A 27431-nucleotide genomic window follows, 5' to 3' on the forward strand; every position below is an offset into this window, starting at 1 on the left:
TTATTAATGGCCTTATTAACATAATGCACCTTACACATTATTCCAGCCTTTATTAATGCCCTTATACACATAACCTCCCTTACACATATATGCCGCACATTATTAATGATCTTATACACATAATGACACACATAATGTCCTTTTCACATATGCCGCACATTATTAATGCATTTATACACATAATGACATACACAGTGCACCTTACACATATGCCAAACACTACTGCACAACCAACCCATCCGCACACAGCACTCACATGGCCTCTAACACTGTGACCTCTGCATGCATATAGATGTGTCCACATACATTTTGCCTCAATACGCCATGCAGCAGGAGATGCCAGGCGTGAGTCAGAGGACAGCTCTAAGCCAGCTCTGCTAACGTCAGGCATATTTTTTCGCCAAAAATACATCTTATTTGCTTTGCTACGTGACTAGGATACACAATCAGCTTTTGGCGATTAAAATGATATGTGGCATGCTAATATTCTTTGTGCGACTGTGGCTGTATCTACATACAAAATGCTACGTGATTTCCAGGAATACACTGTAACGTAGCATTTCGTATGCAGATACAGCTGCAGTCACACACACAATATAGGCATGTTGCATATCATTTTAATCAGAAGCTGCTTGTGCCCCTAGGCATACCAAATACCCTAGGCATTTGCCTAGTTTGCCTATGCCTAGGGTCGGCTCTGATGTCAGCGCTAAAGGTGCATACACACGGCATATCTCCCAACTGTCCCTGTTTTTGCGGGACAGTCCCTTTTTTGGAACTGTCCCGCTGTCCCACCCGCATGCCGCAGTGTCCTGAGACAGAGGGACTGGATCCATGCCAGCAGCTCACAGAGCGCTGTGCATGCCCCAACAGTCATGAAATACGGGGCGTGGCTCGCGATCGCGGTACTCCTGTGAAGCCACGCGTCTTTTTCATAAACCACATCCCCTTTTCGGCCGGGAGCAGCTTTGCCGCGCCAGAGTGTACGTATCTTCCATCATAAGATGTTGGCGGTATGACACGGTGCGACCCGTGCAGCTGACGATACGGACGCCGAAGGAATGAGCCGCCGATACAGACCGTATCGGCCCTGCCTGCATCCACTATATTTCAATGTGATGCCGAACCCAGTGGGACCGCGCATCGGCATCTTAAGGTGCATACACAAGGTGCGATATGCACTATATTTACTTCCGATACGGACAATATAGTACATATCGGAGGCTAAATTGCAGAATGTGTATACACCTTAAGAGACATCCTGCAACACTGCTCATCACTGGAGAGCTGTTGCACTTAATATATCCCGCGGTGATCCATTCACCCCCAGTAGTTTTGTGTAGTCAGACTACGCATGCGTGAGACAGCTACAACTGATTCCCCCTGGACTGCACATGCGCATTATGTACAAACAGATGGGTTGATTCAGAGGTGGACCCTTATGGCACAGCCCTGCGCCTTTGAATGCAATTGCTGTGCAAAATTATGTAAACCCCACAAGTGGCATCTTAAGTAAAAAGATGCACAGTGCAGGCTTCTGTAATCCGCTGCTGCGTCCAAAGACACAGCATTGGATCATCTGCATGAACATTGGGGGTCATTCCAAGTTGTTCGCTCGTTATTTTTTTTCTCGCAACGGAGCGATTAGTCGCTACTGCGCATGCGCAATGTCCGCAGTGCGACTGCGCCAAGTAAATTTGCTATGCAGTTAGGAATTTTACTCACGGCATTACGAGGTTTTTTCTTCGTTCTGGTGTTCGTAATGTGATTGACAGGAAGTGGGTGTTTCTGGACGGAAACTGGCCGTTTTATGGGTGTGTGTGAAAAAACGCTACCGTTTCTGGGAAAAACGCGGGAGTGGCTGGAGAAACGGAGGAGTGTCTGGGCGAACGCTGGGTGTGTTTGTGACGTCAAACCAGGAACGACAAGCACTGAACTGATCGCACTGGCAGAGTAAGTCTCGAGCTACTCAGAAACTGCACAGAGAAGTATTTTCGCAATATTGCGAATCTTTCGTTCGCAATTTTGATAAGCTAAGATTCACTCCCAGTAGGCGGCGGCTTAGCGTGTGCAATGCTGCTAAAAGCAGCTTGCGAGCGAACAACTCGGAATGACCCCCCTTGGAAGGCTCCCTGTCAACGACCCAAATGTCAGCAGCATGTCAATCTTGCTGTGGCTTTTGGGGCACTGGGACCCACGTCACAGAGGCAGATCTGCACATATCATTAAACACTGTAGATTTATGTAGAAATCTCTGAATTGGGCACAAAGTATTCAACAATATCAGAGCCGCAGTGGAACCTTAGGCATGCATAACGCAATTCTCTGACAGCGTGCGGTTTTTGGCTTTTAACATAGAAAAAAAAAGCTACGCTTTTGTCATTTGGTAAGTAGCCCAAACAGTTTGACGCCATAACTTGCTACAGTGGCGGCGTAATTGCAAAAAATGTTTGGCACCGCTGTAAAAAAAATAATAATAGGATTTTGGTACCTACCGATAGTCCATAGAGGATGCTGGGGTCCACATTAGTACCATGGGGTATAGACGGGTCCACTAGGAGCCACTGGCACTTTAAGAGTTTGAGAGTGTGGGCTGGCTCCTCCCTCTATGCCCCTCCTACCAGACTCAGTCTTGAAACTGTGCCGGAGGAGACGACATACTTCGAGAGAAGGACTTAACACAGATAGTGGTGAGATTCATACCAGCTCACACATACAAGGCACGTCAAGACAACCAGCTTGAACAACTCAGCAACAGCTGAAACATTACTTACCAAGTAACCATGCAGTACTCAACTAAAACGAAGTTGTACTGAACCAAATAACAATTGCAGGAAAACGAAGCACTGGGCGGGCGCCCAGCATCCTCTACGGACTACGAGAAAAGGATTTACCGGTAAGTACCAAAATCCTATTTTCTCTTACGTCCTAGAGGATGCTGGGGTCCACATTAGTACCATGGGGATGTACCAAAGCTCCCAGAACGGGAGGGAGAGCGCGGAGGCTCCTGCAGAACTGATTGACTGAACTTCAGATCATCAGAGGCCAATGTATCGAACTTGTAGAACTTTGCAAACGTGTTCGACCCAGACCAAGTTGCAGCTCGGCAACGTTGCACTGCCGAGACACCCCGGGCAGCCGCCCAGGAAGACTCCACCTTACGAGTAGAGTGGGCCTTAACAGATTTTGGACACGGCAGTCCTGCCGTAGAATAAGCGTGCTGGATAGTGAACCTAATCCAGCGAGAAATAGTCTGCTTAGAAGCAGGACACCCAATTTTCTTGGGATCATATAGGACAAACAGAGAGTCCGACTTCCTGTGACGAGAAGTTCTCTTCACATAAATCTTCAGAGCCCTCACGACATCCAAGGACCTTGAAGTAATTGAGGAGTCAGTAGCCACTGGCACCACAATAGGTTGGTTGATATGAAATGCCGACACAACCTTCGGAAGAAACTGCTGACGAGTCCGGAGCTCAGCTCTATCTTCATGGAAGATCAAGGGCTTTTACAGGATAAAGCCCCCAGCTCATAGACACGTCTAGCAGAAGCCAAGGCCAACAAAGTGACCGACTTCCATATAAGAAATTTGAGCTCCACCTCCTGTAGAGGCTCAAACCAATCCGACTGGAGGAACTGCAACACCACGTTAAGGTCCCATGGCGCCGTAGGCGGTACAAAGGGAGGTTGGATATGCAGAATTCCCTTCAAAAAGGTCTGAACCTCACGGAGGGCAGCCAATTGCTTCTGAAAGAAAATGGATAAGGCTGAAATCTGGACCTTCACAGATCCCAACCTCAGACTCATATCCACTCCTGCTTGCAGGAAGAGGAGGAAACGTCCCAGTTGAAATTCCACCGCAGCAAACGTCTTGGACTCACACCAAGAAACATATTTCTTCCAAATACGATGGTAATGTTTTGACATTACCCCTTTCCTAGCCTGTATGAGGGTAGGAATAACTTTCTTCGGAATGCCCTTCCGAGCAAGAACCAGTCGCTAAACTTCTATGCCGTCAAACGTAGACGCGGTAAGTCTTGATAGGCGAACGGCCCCTGCTGCTGCAGGTCCTCCCGAAGAGGACTCAGCTCTTCTAGCAGTAGATTCAGAAGGTCCGCGTACCAAGCCCTTCTTGGCCAGTCTAGGGCAATGAGGATCGCGTGAATCCTTGTTCTCCTTATGAGCTTTAGGATTCTTGGGATGAGTGGGAGAAGTGGAAACACGTACACTGACTGGAACACCCACGGAGACACCAGGGCGTCCACTGCCTGTGGGTCCCTTGACCTGGAACAATAACGCCAAAGCTTCTTGTTGAGACAAGAGGCCATCATGTCTATTTGGAGCAATCCCCAAAGATATGTTATTTCCTTGAAAACCTCCAGATGGAGTCCCCACTCTCCTGGATGGAGATCGTGTCTGCTGAGGAAGTCTGCTTCCCAGTTGTCTACTCCTGGAATGAAGATGGCTGACAGCGCTAATGCATGTGTTTCTGTCCAGAGGAATATCCTTGTCACCTCTGACATTGCCGCTCTGCTCTCCGTTCCGCCCTGTCGGTTTATGTAAGCCACTGTTGTTACGTTGTCCGACTGCACTTGGATGGCCCGATTTATCAGAAGAGGTCTGAAGAAGACCGTTGTAGATGGCTCTTAGTTCCAGGATGTTGATGGGCAGGCCGGCTTCCAGGCTTGACCACTGTCCTTGGAAGGTTACTCTTTGAGTGACTGCTCCCCAGCCCCGGAGGCTCGCATCCATTGTTAGCAGGACCCAGTTCTGAATCCCGAACCTGCGGCCTTTCTTGGAGGTGAGGCAATTGGAGCCACCAGAGAGAAATCCTTGCCCTTGGCGACAGACAAATTCTCTGATGCATGTGGAGGTGAGATCCCGACCACTTGTCCAGGAGATCCAGTTGGAAGGGCCGAGCATGGAACCTCCCGTACTGGAGAGCCTCATAGGAGGCTACCATCTTTCCCAATAGGCGAATGCATTGATGAACCGACACCCGGGGTGGCTTCAAGACATCCCAGATCATGGATTGGATCACCAACGCCTTGTTCCGCGGAAGAAACACCTGCTGCACTTACGTATCCAGGATCATTCCCAGAAATGACAATCTCTGGGTTGGTTCCAAATGTGACTTTGGAAAATTCAGAATCCACCCGTGACTCTGGAGCAGTCGCGTTGTGAGAACAATGGACTGCAGCAGCTTCTCCTTGGACAATGCCTTTATCAGGAGATCGTCCAGATAAGGGATGATGTTCACACCCTGCTTGCGGAGTAGTATCATCATTTCCGACATCACCTTGGTAAACACCCTCGGTGCTGTGGAGTGGCCGAACGGCAGGGCCTGGAACTGAAAATGACAGTCCAGGAGTGCAAAGCGGAGATAAGCCTGATGCGGCAGCCAGATCGGAATGTGAAGGTACGCATCCTTGATATCCAGTGATACCAGGAATTCCCCCTCTTCCAGACCTGATATCACCGCCCTGAGAGACTCCATCTTGAACTTGAACTCCTTTAGAAAGGGGTTCAATGATTTTAGGTTCAGAATGGGCCTGACCGAACCATCTGGTTTCAGTACCACGAAAAGGTTCGATAGTAACCCTTGGTCAGCATGTGAGGTGGCACCGGCACAATGACCTGTGCCTCCACCAGCTTTTGGACAGCGTCTTGAAGCACTGTGCTGTCCTCCAACAGAGTTGGTAAGCTCGACCTGAAAAAACGATGAGGGAGACTTTGAAATTCCAGCCTGTATCCCTGAGACACAATATCTACTACCCAGGGATCCAGGCCGGATGATACCCAGACATAACAGAACTGTCCGAGTCTCACTCCCACAGGCCCCACCTCCGAGCCGTGCCATCCAACGTCATGCGGAGGACTTTGGGGTACCTGAAGCAGGCTTTTGTTCCTGGGAACCTGCAGCGGCAGGTTTCTTGGACTTAACCTTACCTCCCCTAAAAAAGGTATTGGATGATCTAGCCTTTCTAGGCTTGTTAGGCCGAAAGGACTGCTGCGCAGCTGAGGAGAAGGATTTCTTCAGAGCAGGTGCTGCTGACGGAAGAAACGGAGACTTACCCGCCATAGCGGTGGATATCCACGCGTCTAGAGCTTCCCCAAAGAGAGCCTGACCTGTATAGGGTAGCGACTCCACACTTCTTCTGGATTCCGCGTCTGCCGACCACTGGCGGAGCCACAGTCCCCGACGAGCTGAAACAGACATGGAAGAAATTCCTGCAGCCATGGAACCCAGGTCTTTCATGGATTCTACCACAAAACCTGCAGAATCATGAATGATGCGTAAATACAATGCAACGTCATCCCTATCCATTGTATCCCAATCCTCAATTAAGGCAGCTGACCACTTCACTATTGCCTATGCAATCCTTGCACTAGCAATAGTGGGACGTAATATGGCCCCTGAAGCAGTGTACATTAATTTAAGCGTGTTATCAATTTTCCTATCTGCCGCCTCCTTTAAAGCGGTAGATCCCGGAACAGGTAAAACCAACTTTTTTTGAGAGTCTGGATACAGATGCGTCAACAAGCGGCGGGTTTTCCCACCTTTTCCTATCCTCCTCAGGGAAAGAAAAAGCCACCAGAATCCTCTTAGGGATCTGAAACTTCTTTTCAGGGTATTCAGCTCCTTTGACGCAGGGAATGTTAGCGAGGCATTCTTATTTTCAGTGAAAAAAGCCTCCTCAACCTGCTCAGGTGTGGTATCATTTACATTTAACACATCCCTGATAGCCTCAGCTCCAAGTTTTGATTGAGGAAAACCACTCTGGTTCCCTTGCTGGTATCTGTGCTAAACCAGTGCTAACCTGATTACATGGAATGGGATCATCCTGGGTGGATAAATCTTCTGCAGCATATGACACAGTGTCCCTGGACATAGCTAAAGGAGACCACCAAACACTCAACACACACAAAGATGGGGGCAGAGCCCCCCCCAAGAATGGTAAGAGAGAGACAGAGATTGGAGCCAACCCACACACTGCGCTTTGTAGCAAGGAGAAACCCCTCGTCAGCGCTGACTGTGCTCCTTAATAGGACACACAGTCTAATTACAACCTCCTCTCCCTTCTACAACCCCCTGGTACCGTGTACAGTAAGCTAGAGTTGCTGTGGAGGGACCTGAATCTTCCTCTCTACGCTTGCAGGCAGGAAAATGGCGCTGGAACGCTGCTGGGTCCGCTCTGAGAAGCTCCGCCCCCTTAATGGTGCTCTTTTCCCGCTCTTCAGATGATTATACTGGCCTGAGGAAAGTTGCTGGCTGAGATACCTGGACCCCGACAGGCATGCTGACCAGTGTGGGGGGTAAGCGCTGGCCCAGGGCGCCCCTCACAGCACCGCACTATATGCCACTGGTACCATCCCCTCCCCATTGCCGCCATCTTCACACCGGCACCCGCTTGCTAGGGGGGTCGGTGACTAACTCACCACTCTCTTCAGCTCTATAAGGGGTTGGCGGCATGCTGCTGGGGTGAGCGGTTCTCCTGTGGCGGAGACAGTGGCTCAGACCCCGCAGGTCGGACACTGCTCCCCCCCCTTAGTCCCTCGCTGCAGGCAGGCTGTTGCCAACAGCCTCCTGTAAAAAAATAAACTCTAAAATAAAACTTTTCTAGAAAAGCTCAGGAGAGCTCCCCCTAGCTGTGACCGGTTCCTCCGGGCACATTTTCTAAAGAGTCTAGTAGGAGGGGCATAGAGGGAGGAGCCTGCCCACACTCTCAAACTCTAAAAGTGCCAATGGCTCCAGGTGGACCCATCTATACCCCATGGTACTAATGTGGACCCCAGCATCCTCTAGGACATAAGAGAAAAAGGGATTCTCTCCCCTTGATACATCTGCTCCTCTATTACAGTTGATTAGAAAGCTCTATCTAAAACTAAAAAAAGATCATGATAATCATAATTATAATAATAAAGTCTGCATAGTCTGTATGGCATGTACTGGGGGAGGGTAGACGCTGGAGTACACAAGTATAACATGGCTGTAGAATGCTCTTTTGTATCCGGTTTTATTTTCGAACCGCAATGTCTCTAGCATCTGCAGAAGCTGCTGTTCACTGTTCATGTTCAGTTCAGTATTAATATTGCTCAATTACAACACAGATACGCCGCCATTTTGTGTTGCAGCCCGTGGCCATTTTGTGCACAAGTCTATGATCATTATTGTTATAGGCGTTCTCCTTATAGCAGAAGGGGTGTAAACAAGGCGTGGTCGCTCCGGGACAAAGTCGGGAGTGGTAATAACACATAATTATCAAGTTCGGGTAGCGTGGGTAATGGCGCTTGCACTGTGTATTCTGCTATCCTCTATCACTGCCATACTATGCGGGCGTTCTCCTTGCCGCCGCTACTGAGGCACTAGTTGTTGTGTTTCTACCCACACATTCCACGTATGAATCCTAGGAAGGTAGCGCCGCGGGGAAGCGGGGTGTGTTGTTACATCTACCCTGAATTGCAGGATGTCCGTCGTAGCGGGAACAGTCCCTGTTTAACTTCCAGCCTATGTCAGGCATGAGCCCCCTCCTATTCCATGTATTCAGCTGCTCCCACGTAATCCGCCCCCACTTCCCTGAAATTGAGGGACGATCACAGACAGGACCCCGTGTCTACTGCTCTGCAGTCTGAATCGCTGTGCATTGCTTATATGAGCCTGAGGGGGGCGCCAGTGCTTGGCCACAACCTTTGTGATGAGGCCCCGGCCCCGCTACAAGCGCTGACTAAGCAGCAGAAGCTTGCTGCTGGGTGCACTGATGGTAATTCTCTATGTATATAAGGAAGTGCTGCTGCACTCATTACACTCCTGTTACAGCAGGGCAGAATAATACATGTCTCCTTTATTAAAGTAAAATAATTCCCAAGAACTACATCGGTAAACAGCGACCTGTACATGACCTCCTCCTCCTACCCTGTCTTATTATAGATGGCTCTGCAATCTTAGGAACGTGTTGACTCTTTCCTGGCAGACTCGCAGCAGTCGCAGAGGAAACTTTGTTTATGTATGATGATCTGCTGCTCACCTCAAATCACTGCTGCAACACAGATTGCAACATACATATCCTGCTCTGCTCAGCAATGTTCCTCAGATACTCAGAACTCTTACCATGGGATATGTTCCGACAGCACGGATTAAATGGACCATGTTTGTGTTCCAGATTATAAACTGCTTTGTGAGGCATATTTATCAAGGGTATGCGGTTAATTTGCCGCCTGTTGGGATCCCGTCAGTCAGGATACAAACGCCAGAACCCCGATAGCCGGGGAAATGCCGGCGGTCTGAATCCCGACAGAAGCCCAATATTCCCCTTCGGTGGTGGTGGTCTACGCCACGACCCGAGGGGGAATATAATAGTGTGGCAAGGAAGCTTGCAACCATGCCAAAGCGTGGCAAACGCAGTGAGCCCGCGTGGAGACTTGCTGCAGGGATTCCAGAGTTTCATACCGAAACTTTATCATGACCCTTTTTAACAAAAGTATGTAGAAACTAGAGTTTCTGCGTAGTTTTATGTGTATCCCAGCTATGTAGCAGTAGCCTAAGGGGCCCTACACACTGGCCGACCCGCCGCCGAGCTGCCCGACGGCGGATACGGCCGACGAGCGACCCGGCGGCGGGGGGGCAGTGACGGGGGGAGTGAAGTTTCTTCACTCCCCCCGTCACGCGGCTCCATAGAACTGCAGGCAAATATGGACGAGATCGTCCATATTGGCCTGCATGCACAGCCGACGGGGGACCAGCGATGAACGAGTGCGGGACCGCGCATCGTTCATCGCTGGAGCCTCCACACTGAAAGATATGAACGAGTTCTCGTTCATTTATGAACGAGATCGTTCATATCTTTCAAAAAATCGGCCATGTAGGGCCTATAATGCAAGAGATTTTATAGAGATCTTCCTAAAAAGGCTAATTTGTCCCAGTGCGGACTGAAGTCTTTGCTGGGTACGCACTAAACGATGTGTATACCCACCAACAGCACAGTGTATCGTGCCATCCGCGTACACTGCATGATGCAGTGGATGTTGGTGCCTGCCGCATTTTCAAAAAATACTGTCCCATTGGTCATGCACCGTGCCCAACAGGATGACCCACTGAAGTTTCTTCATAATTTTATGGTTTATGACTGTGTACTAATACCATAATGCAGGAGGTTTCACAGAAATGTGCAGAAATCTAATTAGCACTATAGATTGCAATCCACATTATTATTAATGGCAATTTACGATCTGACCTCTGTGTACTAAATTTGCTTTTCAGATTTTGGCCACGTTAGTTTATATCATGTTCGGATGGTGTAAACCAGGCATGTCCGAACTGCGGCCCTCCAGCTGTTGTGAAACTACATATCCCAGTATGCCCTGACACAGTTTTGCTGCCAGAGAATGCTAAAGCATACTTACCGACTTCTGGGCTGCTCTCTCCGGGAGAGAGCAGCCCGTCGGCTCAGCAGGGGGGGGCTGGCAGTCAGGTGATGTGCAAGGGAGGCGGAACGAGGGTGGGCCGGAGGCGGAACGGGGGCAGTCCGGAGGCGGAACGGGGCGTGGCTTCTTGATCGCGCCATTTAAGCCACGCCCCCACTGTGTAATGCCGCTATTACCGGCATTATACAGCAGGGGGCGTGGTTACGATGACGCGATTCAACAAGAATCGCGTCATCGCCTGCCCGGACCGCCCACTTTACTCGTTAAGTGGGCGGCAGGCAGGGGGTGACCCCCGTAAATCGGGAGACTTACCTGCTCTTCCGGGGGGCCGGGAGGGTCACCCGTTTTTCGGGAGCCTCCAGGCCAATCCGGGAGGGTAGGCAAGTATGTGCTAAAGCTGTGTCAGGGCATACTGGGATATGTAGTTTCTCAACAGCTGGAGGGCCGCAGTTTGGACATGCCCGGTGTAAACCCATGGGGGCATATTAGCAGGAAATAAATCTTTCGATCCCCCTCTCACAGCCTCTGTCTGGCGCAGGCCTAGATTCCAGAAACTGATACTGTGCACATGCGCAGTGTCATAACCCAAGCTTTTGAACCAGGTTATTCCGTGTAACGGCTCAGTGTAAAAGGGTTTACTGGGGTGACCCGGGAATCCAACATGGCTAGCTTGCAGTATTGGTCCTGGGAAGCACCCAGGTTGCGGTGCAGTGTAAACAGGTAAACTGGGTCGATGCGATCCAGCACTTGTTCACTGAATAGGAAGAGGCTTAATCTCATCTCCAAGTGCTGCCTCGGCACACGCCGGCGGTGACGTCACCAACCTGGCATATTGCCGGGTCGGGTCACCTGTCTGAAAGGGGTCTCGCCTAGTTGTACCGGGGAAGGAGGTGTATGCAAATCCCGACATAAAAGCGGTATTAGATTCCCTGGAAGAGTCTTTCACAAACATGAAGAAATCCTCCAAAATGCTGGGGAAGTAACTTGCAGCGACAACGGTTATCGCTACTGATGTCCCTAAATACACGTGTCACCTTCATTTCACTTGATTTTAATCAGTCACAGAATCTGTGTAGTCCATTAGCATTACAGATTAAAAGGATGGTATGGTTATCTACCTAGACAGGATTCTTTAGTTTCAAATTAAAAGGTCTGTCATGATAGAGACTGAAAAAAAACAATGTGGTACTAACTCGATTTTTAATACATAGGTCTCTGTCATTGTTTTGCAACTCTTGCTTACAATGAGGGGGACTGATACTACATAACTATAATGCTAATAAAGGAAGAACTCATTGAAAAAGCTTGGGAATATGATTTAATATAAAGGGTCTGCAATATTTCTTTAATAGATTTTTTTCTATACCAATTGATCTGCAGATATATCTATCTATGGGGGTAATTCCAAGTTGATTGCAGCAGGATTTTTGATAGCAATTGGGCAAAACCATGTGCACTGCAGGGAGGACAGATAGAACATGTGCAGAGAGAGTTAGATTTGGGTGTGGTGTGTTCAATCTGCAATCTAAATTGCAGTGTAAAAATAAAGCAGCCAGTATTTACCCTGCACAGAAACAAAATAACCCACCCAAATCTAACTCTTTCTGCACATGTTATATCTGCCTCCCCTGCAGTGCACATGGTTTTGCCCAATTGCTATCAAAAATCCTGCTGCGATCAACTTGGAATTACCCCCTATGGACGGATTGGGCAGTGTGCTGTGCGTACACACTGCCCAATCTGTCGGGGACTGACGTTATGAACTGGGCGGGCATGTACACACGCCCACCCAGTTCAGCTGTCACTCACCGCCGGCTGCCGCAGCATGTGTAAGGGCGGACGGCTGGTCGCCTGTACAAACACAGCGTTGGCCAATATATCGGTAGGTATATTGGCCATCGGCTGTGCTGCAGGGCCGACGCAATATGTCTGTGAACGATGGAGTTCACAGACATATAGCCCGTACACACTGGCCGACGGTCCCGCAATATATCGGCCGTTCAATAGAATGGCCGATATATCGGCCAGTGTATACGGGCCTTAAAACAGATGTGTATTTCTGGTGGAAATAGGCAGAAATATTGTTTTTAGGCAATTTTTTAAATTTCTTTTGTAAACACTTTTATATTTGGCAATCCAATGTACTGTAAACATGTTTTCCATCTTTAAACATAGAAACATAGAATTTGACGGCAGATAAGAACCACTTGGCCCATCTAGTCTGCCCCTTTTTTATTTTATCCTTTTTTAACCTTAATTCTTTGTAAGGATATTCATATGCCTGTCCCAAGCATGTTTAAATTGCCCTACAGTCTTAGCCTCTACCACCTCTGATGGGAGGCTATTCCACTTATCCACTACCCTTTCTGTGAAGTAATTTTTCCTTAAATTTCCCCTGAACCTCCCCCCCTCCAGTCTCATGTATGCCCTCGAGTTCTAATACTTCTTTTCCATTCCAAACAATATGTTCTCTTAATAAAGAGAACTTTGTCATATGGTCAGTAGTTCTCAACTCAAGTTCCCCCAACAGGGCATGGTTGGAGAATTTAATCATGCACAGATGAGTTAATCTATTTTGCTGGGACAGGAATCCCACCTGCTTCTGCACAAAGAAATCCTCAAAACAGGACTTGTTGGGAGAACTTGCAGGTTAGAGTTGAGAACCACTGCTCTATGTGAGTAAGGTTTTTCTTCTGAGCACCACATTAAGCTAGGGCCACACATAGTGGGCAAGCGGGTCCCATACTTGGCCGGGAGGGGGGTTTTGTGTGCACACGGATCCTGTTCTGCGGGATGCCACAGAACAGGATCCGGCCACTGCCACACAGAATTTCAATTGAACACAGGGCCTAATTCAGACCTGATTGCTAGGTTGCGTTTTTATACAGCGGGCGATCAGGTGTAAACTGCACATGCGTATGCACCACAATGCGCAGGTGCGTCACACGGGTACAAAGCGGATCGCCGCTCAGCGATGGGTTTGTGCAAAGAATCCATTCGCACAGGCATTCGCAATGAGATTGACAGGAAGAAGGCGTTTGTGGGTGTCAACTGACCGTTTTCTGGGAGTGGTTGGAAAAACGCAGGCGTGTCCATGCGTTTGCAGGGAGGGTTCCTGACGTCATTTCCGGTCCCGGAGAGGCTGAAGTGTTCACAGCGGCTGTGTGAGTCCTGGGCTACTCAGAGACTACACAAAATGTGTTTGTACAGCTCTGCTACACATGCAGGACTGCAAAAAACCCCTAGCAAGCGAACAGGTCTGAATTAGACCCACAGTGTGAACACATATATTGAAATGTATAGTCAACTGCTACCTATATTTTTATAGAATTCACTTTATGTAGATGGAGCCGCTCATCTGAGGCGGCTCTATTGCAAACGAGCACTCCCGGCGTGACTAGGCGATCCGTCCGCCCACTCACGCTGGGAGTGCACAGAGGCGCTCCCATTCAGAGCGTCTCTATCCGGGTGCGTGGACAGAGACACTCTCCATTCAAGTGAATGGGGCGCGTCTCCGCCGCAGGCATGCGCGCCCAGGTGGATGGGGACGCTCTCGGCGATAGGCGGGCCGGACGGGCGCGACTAGTCACAGACGGAGCCACGACTAGTGTGGCTCCATCTGTACGTTACCTCAGTGCTATTTGGTTGCCATGGGCAACTTCTTCATTCCTTCATACATCTCCCCCTGACTACGTTGCCCGCTTGCAGCAACATGCCCATAACAATCCCAAACTTGCCCATGAGATGTATCTGTAATGCGCCCTACACACTGGGAGACGGCAGCTGTTTGGACGATGATCAATCTCAATATCGTCCAAATTGGCTTGCATTGCAAAACGTCAGAAAACCAACGATGAACGACCGCGGGGCCGCACATCGTTCATCGTTGGTGCATACACACTGAGCGATATGAACGATTTCTTGTTCATGAATGACGTTCATGTCGCCCTGCTGCATCACCCAGTGTGTAGGGCGCATTAGTATTTTCTTGACCCCCCCATGACACTATCCAGAATGCCCATGTTTTTGACTGATACCAGCAGCAATAGCGCTTTTGTGACACACTCAGTGAAACACACGCGCCGTCTGGGTTTCCAGTATATTTTGCTCATGCGCAGTAGCAAATAATTACTGAACTGCGTGAACATCACCATTGCGTGCACCCCTGAATCACGTCCTCTCTGTGATCCCACAATAAGTATCACACTTTTTTTCAAAAAAGTTTTTATATGGGAAATATTTTGGAACAGTTCAGCTTTGATGGAAATGTTACTTTGTTGAAAATATTTTATTGAGAGACTTCTGGGATATTTAAATGATTAGAAAGTTAAATATTTTTGAAGCCTGGATGAGTTATTTCACAGGTTCTCAAACTCGGTCCTCAGTACCCCACACAGTGCATGTTTTGCAGGTAACCCAGCAGTTGCACAGGTGTATTAATTACTCACTGACACATTTTAAAAGGTCCACAGGAGGAGCTAATTATTTCATTTGTGGTTCTGTGAGGAGACCTGTAAAACATGCACTGTGTGGGGTCCTGAGGACCGAGTTTGAGAACCTGTGAGTTATTTGATAATGCACCGAGGCAAGATCACCAATGCTTGGCAAGACCTGTACATTTTTTTTTATTTATTTTTTTATACGTCAATGAAGTTTTCCCTGATTTTCTCAGAACCGCATTCCATTAATTGAACCACATTCCATTAATTAAATGGACCAATGACTCATTAACTGTATGGAAAATCACGTATCATATTATGCAGTACTTTGTAAACTGGTGAAACCAAAGTGTACAACCTCTGTGATTTTATTTATCAGGACACAATTCCCAGTCACCTTTGTTAAATATAATCTCAAGTGACAAATAGTACATGTTGTCATTACTGAACAAAAAAAAAACCCAAAACAATAGTCCGTTCTCTTAATCAGTAAGATTGTATGTTAAACCTTTTCTGTTTGCCTTCAAGACAGTTTATCACATTCACAATGGACATTACAGTCCCCCTTAAGAGAATAAGGAGGCAGTCTCTGTGCTATTGGGGAAATGGACATTACAGTTCCCCCTTAAGAGAATAAGGAGGCAGTATCTGTGCTGTTGGGGAAATGGACATTACAGTTCCCCCTTAAGAGAATAAGGAGGCAGTATCTGTGCTGTTGGGGAAATGGACATTACAGTTCCCCCTTAAGAGAATAAGGAGGCAGTCTCTGTGCTATAGGGGAGGGACACAGGATCTATTTAACCTAGCTAGCTCTTCAAACACATTGACTGCTGTTCCTCCTACACAAAGACTGGTGAGAGCTTTAGCTGTGTTCTCTGTAATCACTTAACTGAGAAGAATTCACAGATAGGTTAACTGTGGCTTCCTATATATTAGACTTTACAGGGCTGTCAATGCTTTTTTTTTTTTATTCAAATATATCATTTACGTATAGGTTATCACCATTTGTTTATACAAGCCTAGATCGTTTTTTGTAAATGTTACTATTGTGGCATGATTTTAATAACCATAGTGTATAATTGTCTTTATTTTGTGCCCACTTTAACTGTATTTTATTTGTTGTTTTATTCTAGACATGACGCAAGATACAGCTCTAGATATGAAGGATGTTGAGTTGAATGAAATTGACCCAGAGAAGCAGCCTATGGCTGCTGGGGCAGAGGACCTTCCAGTTGCGGGTGAGAAGAATGGTGTTGTTAAAGTAAAGCTGGAGGATGAAGATGATGAAATTGGCACCCGGGCCCAGAAGTTCACTGGACTGTCCAAAGAAGAGCTTCTGAAGGTGGCAGGCACCCCAGGGTGGGTGAGAGTCCGCTGGGCTCTGCTTGTCCTCTTCTGGTTAGGCTGGGCAGGCATGCTTGCAGGAGCTGTGGTCATCATTGTCCAAGCCCCTCGCTGTCGTCCTTTGCCTGCAATGGAATGGTGGAATAAGGGGCCTCTTTACCAGCTCGGAGATCCTAAAAACTTCCAAGACTCTGACAATAATGGGATTGGTGACATTGTTGGTAAGTATCAGAAGGGAAATTATGTGTCTGGAAATGTCAGTAAATTGGTGTGTACTGTATGAGCTTGTAAGTGAACTCTGAAGGCTTTTTATATATCATCCAGTCCAATCGGGTGTCATCAGCTTATTTTCTAAGTCTATATAAGCCTGCCACTGCTTCCCTTTATTACATTTACCCACTATTTCTACTAGTAGTACATAAGACTGTTCCAGCGTAGTGCTGTGTGAGTGCTGATCTATGAATGACACAGCAGCATGACAGGATTGCATCAGAACAGCCGGCATCACACAGGAAGCTGTTCCATACCAGTCTGAGCTGGTCTCCGCTTTGATTACATCAGCTCTTTTCTATAATGTGTGTGGAAATCCCTTAAACCACAACCAACAATCTACCTAATTAGATCTACATGTGCAGATCTACATGTGTGTACTTGCTTTTAAATGTCAGACAGAAAGTTACATACAGGCATTTTATTTTATTTTTTATATTTTTTAGTTACATCTTTTTTTTTATGCTGTGAATTGAGATGATAAAATACGACTAGCATAAGAATACATAAGTGGTAAAAATGCATCCAAAGAATAACTGATAATAAAAAAACAAAACAAAAAAAAAACCTTTTTTTCTCTATTTGATTTTATTAAGAATATTTTTGTTTATATAAGGTTGACCCTAATGCTTGTTGTCTTGATTTTTTTTTTTTACAACTATTTAAAATACATGGTTTATGTAAATAATGTATTTTACTTGCATTACTAAAATGAGAGTTATTGGGGTATATTTACTAAAGCTTCTAAAACCGACAACTGGTGGTGTTACCAGTAGCAACCAGCTTCTGGAAGAATCATTTCTAGAATGCACTAGAGCAGTGATTCTCAAACTCGGTCCTCAGGACCCCACACGGTTCACGTTTTCCATGTCACCCAGCAGCTGCACTGTGTATCACCAACTGTCACATTTTAAAAATCCACAGGTGACCTGCAAAACATGAACCGTGTGGGGTCCTGAGGACCGAGTTTGAGAACCACTGCACTAGAGAAATGATCGCTAGATTCTGAGTGGTTGCTATGGGCAACAGCACCACTTTTAATTTTTACAAACATTAGTAAATCTACCCCATAGTGCTTTTAATGACAATCGCAAATATGCATAACATTTTATACTGATAATTTGATCAACTATAGTTAGGCCTGTCCTTCTTCTTCTTCTTCTCTTTTTTTTTTTTTTTTTATCTATCTATCTCACTTGCTGTCCTTGTATATTTGTTTTTCATTGTGGTTTGTGAAATTGAAATATTTCACAGGCATGCAAAATCCTTCAACTATATACATTTGATGTGGGGGTTGGGGAGCATAACAATTGTACCATACATTTGATGTGTGTGCATTTGGGGGTTGGGAAGCATACAGAAGTGTAACCGGTGTGCCAGCTGTTCTCATGTTTGCATTTTTCACTCATGTATTTTAGGAATACAAAACAGACTGGATTCCCTCAGCACCCTGAAAGTGAAGGGCCTGGTAATCGGGCCACTGCATGTCACTTCTGCAAACAGTCTTTCGGATACTAAGCTCAAGGAAATTGACATACAATACGGGACAATAGATAATTTCAAAGGTCTTTTAGAAGCAGCTCGCAAAAAAAGTAAGTACCCTGATTGTTCTGAGCACCATATTATTAAATAAAACCATTGCTTCTTCTATAGGATCCAAGCTATGTTCTTCGGCTCTGGGCTAGTGATGCCACTAATGTCTAATAAAGAAAGTAATTCCTTTTAAGGCACTCTAACGTAGTATTAAGGGCCCTACACACTTGGCGATGTGTGCGGACAATATGAACAATTTTGTTCAGTAATGAACGAGAATTGTTAATATCTTTCAGTGTGTAGGCACCAACCATTAACGACGTGCAGCCCCGCGGTTGTTCATCGTTGGTGTCGGCTCGTTTATTCCTGCAGGCCAATATGGACAATATCGTCCATATTAGCATGCAGGGCTATGGAGCCGGGTGACATCAGGGAGTGAAGAAACTTCACTCCCTCCGTCACCCAACCCTCACCCCCATCACGGCCATCGGGCACCTCTGCAAATGTGTAGGGGGCATTAGTGTAGATGCTGTATGATAGTAAAGTTAAAACTTATGCTGATAAAATGTCTGTCAGGCATTTTATCTGACCCTGCCAATATCTGGGTCATACATTGTGAGATCTCCTACAGTGCATGTCATGTGATATTGGTGCTCCGCCCATGTGAAAGAATAGGGAAATGTCTGGTTGTCGGCCATGGTAGTAATACACTGCCTTATGCAGCCGCCCGGACACTTGAAAATATCACATCGGAGGGACATGCTGGACGATCCAGCATGCCCAACTGTTCGATATTTTCGGGTCGGTCGACCACATACACACTGCAATTATGTGGTGGATACGCTGATATCGGGCGGATTGGACAGATAATTGTAGCGTGTATACCCAGCATTATACCTTTTTATTAAATTTTGTTAAAATATTAAGTTTTAACATACCTACACTGATACTACATAACAGTGCCCCGAAAAGGAATTACTTTCTTTATTAGCTATTACTAATGTGTCTTTTTTTTTTCTGAGTAAACTGTATTTTAGTCATGGGAGCACCACCAACTTTGATGCATATTTCAGGAAAACGTGTATATGAACCACACAGTTGTGTGTTTTTGTTTGTTTTTAGATTACCTGATATTACCTAATCCTGTACAGGCTCTTTCTGTGTCCAACCCACTAATTTCTAGCCAGCAGATATATTGGTCAGCCCATTAAATTACTAACTGCAGTGCATGTAGGTGTTGACATGCTTTAAATTGCATTAAGCAAATTCATTTCTGTGCTTAATTTCAGGAAAAACGAACAAATACGCTGACCCATTTTTGTCTTTCAGGCATTCAGATAATTTTAGACCTCACTCCAAATTACCGCGGCGAAGACGAATGGTTTAGCAAGAATATGACTGCACCGGACAGTGAGCTGACAAACCAAATAAAAGTGAGGAGCATTATTGTGTGTGGTGGTTAAGAAAAAAACCAAGTAACTCCCAGTCACTTCTACATGCATTTGTTAAACCATGGTCATGAAAAAAAAAAAAAAAAAAAAATATATATATATATATATATATATATATATATATATATATATATATATATATATATATATATATATATATATATATATATATATATAATATATATTTACATTTTTTTGTAAATGGTTTATATTTCCATGCAAGGGTTCATGACCTAACACTGTTTAATGGTCCTTTCTGTAGGATGCCATGAATTTTTGGTTGGAGTTGGGCGTTGGAGGAATTTATTTCAATGGTATTGAGGACATGTATGATGTAAGTAATATTTCAGTGCTACACTTTTTCTCTTGTACAGTATATTACGCTTCTTTTAATTGGTAAAGCTTATCATTCCTTCTCTGTTACAGCCAGATGAGCTCCTTCTGGAATTCAGGAACATCACCGCTAACCACAGCTCAGATGGGAAAGCACGGTGATTATCTAGTAGATCTCATATAATATGCACCCTTCTTATGATTTTTATATATAATATATATCTATATCTCTTATACCACCACCTCCTTGTATACAAAATGCTTTCTAATACCCCTTTCACACATGAAATAAAAAACTTGGGGCATGATTCAGATGTGGTTGGCGCTGCTTACATACAGCAGTGATATGGTAATGCTGCAGGAAGCATCATGCCTCCTGCTGCATTACTAAGCTGCATCCTAGGACACAATCAGCCGGCTGCATGACCCATGATCCAACAAAGAGGCCAGGAAATCCTGACCTCATCACTCCCTCAAACCGCAGCGACACGCCTTTTGTTTTGGGGAACTGAGGCTGTTGCTGCACCCTGACCACCCCCATGCAGCAGTAGACTGTCAATCGCAGACCCGCACTGCACATGCTCCGTATGGGTCTGGCACATGTGCAAAGTACCAAACATTGACCTGAATCGGGCCCCTTAACAAAATAGTTGACTATGGACCTGATTCAGAGATGGACGCAGATCGCTGCATATGCGGGCAGATCTGCGTCCATCTCCTCACATGCTGGGGGGCCGCCCAACACAGGGCAAGGCTGCCTAGCATGTGTAATGGGCTGCCTCCTGATGCTTCCACAATTAGATTAGTGGACGCATCAAACTAAGGTTGACCCCTGGCAGCGCAGCCTGGCTGCTCTGTCAGACGGTCGGGAAGTGTGTGTGTGTGTGTATATATGTATATGTGTGTGTGTGTGTGTGTGTGTGTGTATATATGTATGTATATATATATATATATATATATATATATATATATATATATATATATATATATATATATATATAAAAAATTTAAATGGTGACACAGCTGCCCTGAAAAGGTCACTGCCCGCCAACTGTGCCCTGCCAACGCCTGCCGCTGTCAATCACACTGCAGCCGAATCCTTCCTGGATGCAGCCGCAATGTGAGAGGCTGCGCCGCCGCTGCAATATAGGCAAATTGCATGGTGGGCCGCTAATGCGGCCAGGTCTAAATCAGGCCATATGTTCTGTTTTTCTTTCTGTCTCTCACATACAACTGACATTTGGCAGAACATTTAGCATACATGACACTTCCAAACTACTGTATAGTGTGTGTGTGTGTGTATGTATGTATGTATAATATTGTGTGTGTAGACAATATTCTACCTTTTTATAAGAGGGTCTGATCTGTTTAACCCTTATCATTCAATCAATCCTCCCAATAGGGTGCTGCTTGCCTCAGCAAATGATCCTCACGGAGACAACGTACTGACGATCCTCAATAACGCAACCACTGGCATGTTAACAACCCGCTATTTGTTTAACAATGCAAATGACAAGTCTCTAGGAGAGCGCATCAAGCAGTACCAAGAGCCTGCTAGTGACCAAGACAGGATACTCTGGGCGGTAAGTATGGCGTCAGAAGGATAGGCATAGAGCTGAATTAGGGTGCTTGGAAACCTCACGATTGGGCCTGGCACAAGGAAACCGCTGTGCCACACAATTTATCCTATCTCTCTAGGCAGGCTATGGGCAAACTCTTCACCTGTCCTCTTTCATATTTCTGGCCTTTACTGAACCTACCCATATCCCAGTGACACCTTACCTTCTCGTAGTTATGTGTCACACACATTTCTTAAAACTTGGCCACATCCCAGACTTCTGTATTGTGAGAAGTTTATCATATCTTAGTAAAACTTACATTGGGTTTCTGGGAGATGAAGATTTTAGGGAAGAGATGAGAATGGTGAACATTACCTAGTTTCAATGTTGGTAAGCCTGCAAACAAGGTCCTATTACATGATTATTTTATAAATGTATTCCTTAACATTTCACTAATTCAAAGACAAAAATGAAACCTAGGATTAGAAATGATGGGAAGAAGCATATATCATGTATTGAAGAAGCATATATCATGTATCAAATGTTTATTAATTGTGTCAGTGTGTTTTAAAGACCTTGATTATACGGGATGTAGTCAACATCCCGGCGGTCAGAATACCGACTACTGGATTCCAGCCGCCAGAATACCGGCACCAGGGCTATTCCCACTCGTGGGTATCCACGACACCCGTAGAGTGGGAATAAAACCTGTGGCATGCCCGCAAGGGGATCCTGCGCTCGCCCCGCTGTCAGCATTCTGGCAGCCGAGATCCCGGCGTCTGTATTCTGACCACCGGCATTCCAACCCAATCCCAATTATACCTGTATTAGAGCTAAGCATTCTATAAGGTTATTGTCTTGTGCATAGATTCTAGAATGTGCAGCCAGTAGTTTTAGTGAATTTACTTGTAACACATTTAATATTTTTGTCCTGTAGGTCAGACCACGTTTGGGTCACATGGCGTCTGTGGTACACGAGAAGTTGCTGCATGTGTATCAGCTTCTACTCTTCACACTTCAGGGCATACCTTTAACTTTGTATGGAGATGAGATTGGTCTTAAAGACCTGCCTGGTAAGGTAAGTGATCTCCCTACAGATGCTTTTGAAGCTAATAGCATAATTTCCCATTGACATGGGGTTCACTGAAAAATGGCAGAGATGCACAGGCAAGAACTAATTTGTGGGAAAGTAGGAATATAGGCAAAAACTGATCCTGTCACCATAGGCTAGTCCTCACACCATCACTTACATCTTCTGTGCTCCCCAGCCTGCATCCTCCAGCGGCCCATATATGCAGTGGGATAGTTCGAAGAACCATGGATTCTCTGACGGTGCAACAGATCTAGCATTTGATGTCAACGAGAACATCACATTTAAGGTGAGTTAGTGTGGTGAAGAGTCGAAATATACTTGTATGTTATTTAAAGGGGCTATTTGAAAGGGTGGTATTCAGTATGCCGGCTGTTGGGATCCTGCTGCTCCGTATATTGGCGCTGGAATCCCGGCATATCGACAACTATTCTCCCTCTTGGGGGTCCACGACCCCTCTGGAGGGAGAATAAATACCGCGCCAGCAGCGTAGTGAGCCCGCAAGGGGCTCATTTGCGCTCGCCCAGCTGTAGGTATGCTGGCCGCCGGGATACCATACTGCACCCATTTGAAAGCACCTGGTGTGGTTGGACAATGACTGCATTTGGCAGTATGTGTGGTCATCAAGTGGCTTTCCACTTTAGTTTTGCTGACGTACTTGCGACTAGACCAGGCATATCAGCGCATGTGGTATGCGTGTCCGGGAGCCCGGCAGTGGAAGGCCGGTGCGGGGAGGGGGGGGGTGCTCGTGTCTGCATGCGCAACAAGCCCCTTGCGGGCTCTGTGGCGGGTTGTATTCCTACTCTATGGGTGTTGGGGACACCCACAAGTGGACATAATCCTTGGTTGGCATGCTGACCGTCGGGATTGTGAGGGGGTGGGATGTAGGGGGAGGTTATGTGACCGTCTGTCTCCTGCCCGTGGGTCACATAACTACATCCCGTATCAGCACTTATCTCTGTTTAAAGCTAAATACTCTATACAGGTTAAATGCTGACTTATGTCTGTCCAGAGTCTGTCACAAGAATAGAATGCACTTACATATACTCTGCTGTGGTTACAGCTGGAAGGATCTCCACCCTGGTTACTAGAGAAAAGGCACAACAAGAAGGTTTAGCTCCACAAAAAGACTATTTAAAATGAAACATGACAGTTGCCCCTACTTGTAATGTGGTGTTTTTAATATGGGGCAGATTTAAACTAGTATAGGATTAAAATAGTTGCATTATTACAACATAAACTTTCTGACTTTTATAACCCACAGTAATCTGTGTCTTTGTGCAGTCAGTGCTCTTTGCCCCAACATTGAAATCTGCAAAACAACCAGTTTTAGCACGCCTGCCTTTAGCATTCCACGCACTAAGGACTTTATCTCCGCCTGACTCGGCTGCCTTTATTGTTCTCCGATAATCCAGTGTGGGCAAGTTCCTGAGAACGACCTTTGCTCTACTTAGCAACCAAGTTTCAGAAAGCAAAAAACCAATCTTTTGTGCATAACTAAAGCTTATGTTCAATCCCAGTATTTTAATCTTTCTGACCTGTAAACCTGAGTCTGCGTAAAACCAGCTTTGCATTATGACAAATGAGTTTTGTCTTTCTGTGTCTTACTGTAGCCACTTTATTTTTCTCTAGGCTCAGGAACAGGATAAGACTTCCATACTCAGTCTCTACAAACGTCTGAGTGAGCTACGAGGAAAAGAGCGGTCCCTTCTACACGGCGACTTCAGATTGCTAGACCACACCAATACATCACTGGCTTTTGAGCGCAGCTGGGACCAGAATGAAAGATTTGTGTCTGTAGTGAACTTAGACCCAGAGATTGAGATAGATGTGTCTTTAGAAAATAAGAACCTGCCAGAGCAGTGTTCTGTGGTGTTAAGTTCAAACCCTGAACGAAAGGAGGGGAGCAGCGTTTCCCTAAAGAACATAAAATTAGCGGCAGGGGAAGCCTTGCTGCTTAAATACCCTTACAGCCCTTAGCCGACCCACGATTAGAGGAGAGGCACTTTCACATTCCATATTCTGACCCTAGTTTTGCAATGCCAAGTTGCACTTTGTTGGCTCTCCCCAAAACCTTTTCACTCCTCCCTCTCTCTCATCCCACCATAGCAGGGAAATAGTTAATGTGCACTGAAATAGCCATCATTAATGTCCAGACATTACGCAAGAGGTTCCTTACACGCGTTAACAGCAATAAGTGAAGTGTGCTTTGGTTTTTGTTTTGTTTAATGAACAGTAAATGCTCCAAAATGTTTGCACACACTGTTGTGTATGTGTGAAATCACACAAATAATATAGTATTTTACCGCTCAAGTGTTTAAAGATTTTCTGCTATCTGGGTGTTTGGCGAGGGAATAGTAAAAGGGGAGAAAAATATTCTGGTCAGAAAATTCCTTTTAATAAAATTAGTGTACACGTGATTTGTTTTGTTGTGTTTAATCCCTTTTTTCTTTTTTATATATAATTCCTCTGACGTCCTAGTGGATGCTGGGAACTCCGTAAGGACCATGGGGAATAGCGGCTCCGCAGGAGACTGGGCACAACTAAGAAAGATTTAGGACTACCTGGTGTGCACTGGCTCCTCCCTCTATGCCCCTCCTCCAGACCTCAGTTAGAATTTTGTGCCCGGCCGAGCTGGTTGCACACTAGGGGCTCTCCTGAGCTCTTAAAAAGAAAGTATATTTAGGTTTTTTATTTTCAGTGAGATCTGCTGGCAACGGACTCACTGCTTCGAGGGACTGAGGGGAGAAGAAGCGAACCTACCTGCTTGGGCTTCTTAGGCTACTGGACACCATTAGCTCCAGAGGGATCGAACATAGGCCCAGCCTCGGTCGTCCGGTCCCGGAGCTGCGCCGCCGTCCCCCTTGCAGAGCCAGAAGCAAGAAGAACGTCCAGAAAATCGGCGGCTGAAGACTCCGGTCTTCATTAAGGTAGCGCACAGCACTGCAGCTGTGCGCCATTGCTCCCCATGCACACCTCACACTCCGGTCACTGATGGGTGCAGGGCGCTGGGGGGGGGGGCCCTGGGCTGCAATATAAATACCTTAGCTTGGCAAAAAAACACATAATATAGTCAGGAAGACTATATATGTGTAAAATCCCCTGCCAAAAATATCCTTAAAAAAGCGGGAGAAGTCCGCCGTGAAGGGGGCGGGGATATCTCCCTCAGCACACTGGCGCCATTTCCTCTCACGCTCCCCAGGCTCTCCCCTGCAGTTTCCAGGCTCAATAGGGTAAAAAAGAGAGGGGGGGGGCACGAAATTTAGGCGCAAATTGTGTATTATAGCAGCTATAGGGGAAAAATCACTGTGTAGTGGGTATCCCTGTATTATATAGCGCTCTGGTGTGTGCTGGCATACTCTCTCTGTCTCCCCAAACGACTTTGTGGGGTCCTGTCCTCAGTCAGAGCATTCCCTGTGTGTGTGCGGTGTGTCGGTACAGCTGTGTCGACATGTTTGATGAGGAGGCTTATGTGGAGGCGGAGCAGGTGCTGATAAATGTGATGTCACCCCCTGCGGGGTCGACACCTGAATGGATGGACATGTGGAAGGAATTACGCGACCGTGTTAACTCCTTACATAAAAGGTTTGACGACATAGCAGATGTGGGACAGCCGGCTGCTCAGCCCGTGCCTGCCCAGGCGTCTCAAAAGCCATCAGGGGCTCTAAAACGCCCACTACCTCAGATGGCAGACACAGATGTCGACACGGATACTGACTCCAGTGTCGACGACGATGATATTAGTGTACATTCCAATAGAGCCATTCGTTATATGATTACGGCAATGAAAAATGTGTTGCACATTTCTAATATTACCCCAGGTACCACAAAAAAGGGTATTATGTTTGGGGAGAAAAAGCTACCAGTGGTGTTTCCCCCATCTGATGAATTAAATGAAGTGTGTGAAGAAGCGTGGGCTTCCCCCGATAAAAAAACTGGTAATTTCAAAAAAGTTACTAATGGCGTACCCTTTCCCGCCAGAGGACAGGTCATGTTGGGAGACATCCCCTAGGGTGGATAAAGCGCTCACACGTCTGTCTAAAAAGGTGGCACTACCGTCTCCGGACACGGCCGCCCTAAAGGAACCTGCGGAAAGAAAGCAGGAGGCTATCCTGAAGTCAGTATAATTCCTGAGTGTGTATATACAGAGACCGGCTATTGCTTCAGCATGGATGTGCAGTGCTGCAGCTGCGTGGTCAGATTCCCTGTCGGAAAACATTGATACTCTAGATAGGGACACTATATTGCTAACCGTAGAGCATATTAAAGACGCTGTCTTATACATGAGAGATGCACAGAGGGATATTTGCCGGCTGGCATCTAAAATAAACGCAATGTCCATTTCTGCCAGGAGAAGATTGTGGACTCGGCAGTGGACAGGAGATGCAGATTCTAAAAGGCACATGGAAGTTTTGCCTTACAAGGGTGAGGAGTTGTTTGCGGATGGTCTCTCGGACCTCGTTTCCACAGCGACAGCTGGGAAGTCGGCATTTTTACCCCATGTTACCTCACAGCCAAAGAAAGCACCGTATTATCAGGTACAGTCCTTTCGGCCCCAGAAAGGCAAGTGGGTTAGAGGCGCGTCCTTTCTGCCCAGAGGCAGAGGTAGAGGGAAAAAGCTGCAACATACAGCCAGTTCCCAGGAACAAAAGTCCTCCCCCGCTTCCTCTAAGTCCACCGCATGACGCTGGGGCTCCACAGGCGGAGCCAGGTACGGTGGGGACCCGTCTCAAGAACTTCAGCGACCAGTGGGCTCGCTCACGGGTGGATCCCTGGATTCTACAAGTAGTATCTCAGGGGTACAAGCTGGAATTCGAGACGTCTCCCCCTCGCCGTTTCCTCAAATCTGCCTTGCTGACAGCTCCCCCGGACAGGGAAGCAGTGCTGGAGGCGATTCACAAGCTGTTTTCTCAGCAGGTGATAATCAAGGTACCCCTCCTTCAACAAGGACGGGGTTACTATTCCACAATGTTTGTGGTACCGAAACCGG

At 46.4% G+C, this 27431-nt stretch overlaps 1 protein-coding gene across 3 annotated transcripts in view; it reads left to right on the top strand.

The window, feature by feature from the left end:
- SLC3A2 (solute carrier family 3 member 2) overlaps positions 1–24861 on the top strand; it is a 104435-nt gene extending 79574 nt beyond the window's left edge. For 2 of the 3 annotated variants that reach the window (XM_063945013.1, XM_063945012.1), the window contains exons 2-10: positions 15995–16426; positions 17894–18067; positions 19338–19441; positions 19722–19793; positions 19886–19950; positions 21195–21375; positions 22289–22429; positions 22620–22730; positions 24074–24861. In XM_063945013.1, the coding sequence (XP_063801083.1) occupies positions 15997–16426; positions 17894–18067; positions 19338–19441; positions 19722–19793; positions 19886–19950; positions 21195–21375; positions 22289–22429; positions 22620–22730; positions 24074–24421 (1626 nt within the window). In that variant the 5' untranslated portion in view covers positions 15995–15996 and the 3' untranslated portion in view covers positions 24422–24861. Of the gene's footprint in view, positions 1–15610; positions 15715–15994; positions 16427–17893; positions 18068–19337; positions 19442–19721; positions 19794–19885; positions 19951–21194; positions 21376–22288; positions 22430–22619; positions 22731–24073 lie in introns of those variants that run through there. The other variant, XM_063945011.1, reaches the window with a different exon arrangement.
- The last annotated feature ends 2570 nt before the right edge of the window (positions 24862–27431 follow it).

Source organism: Pseudophryne corroboree, chromosome 11 (genome assembly GCF_028390025.1).
Source record: "Pseudophryne corroboree isolate aPseCor3 chromosome 11, aPseCor3.hap2, whole genome shotgun sequence".
Taxonomy (NCBI): Eukaryota; Metazoa; Chordata; class Amphibia; order Anura; family Myobatrachidae; genus Pseudophryne; species Pseudophryne corroboree.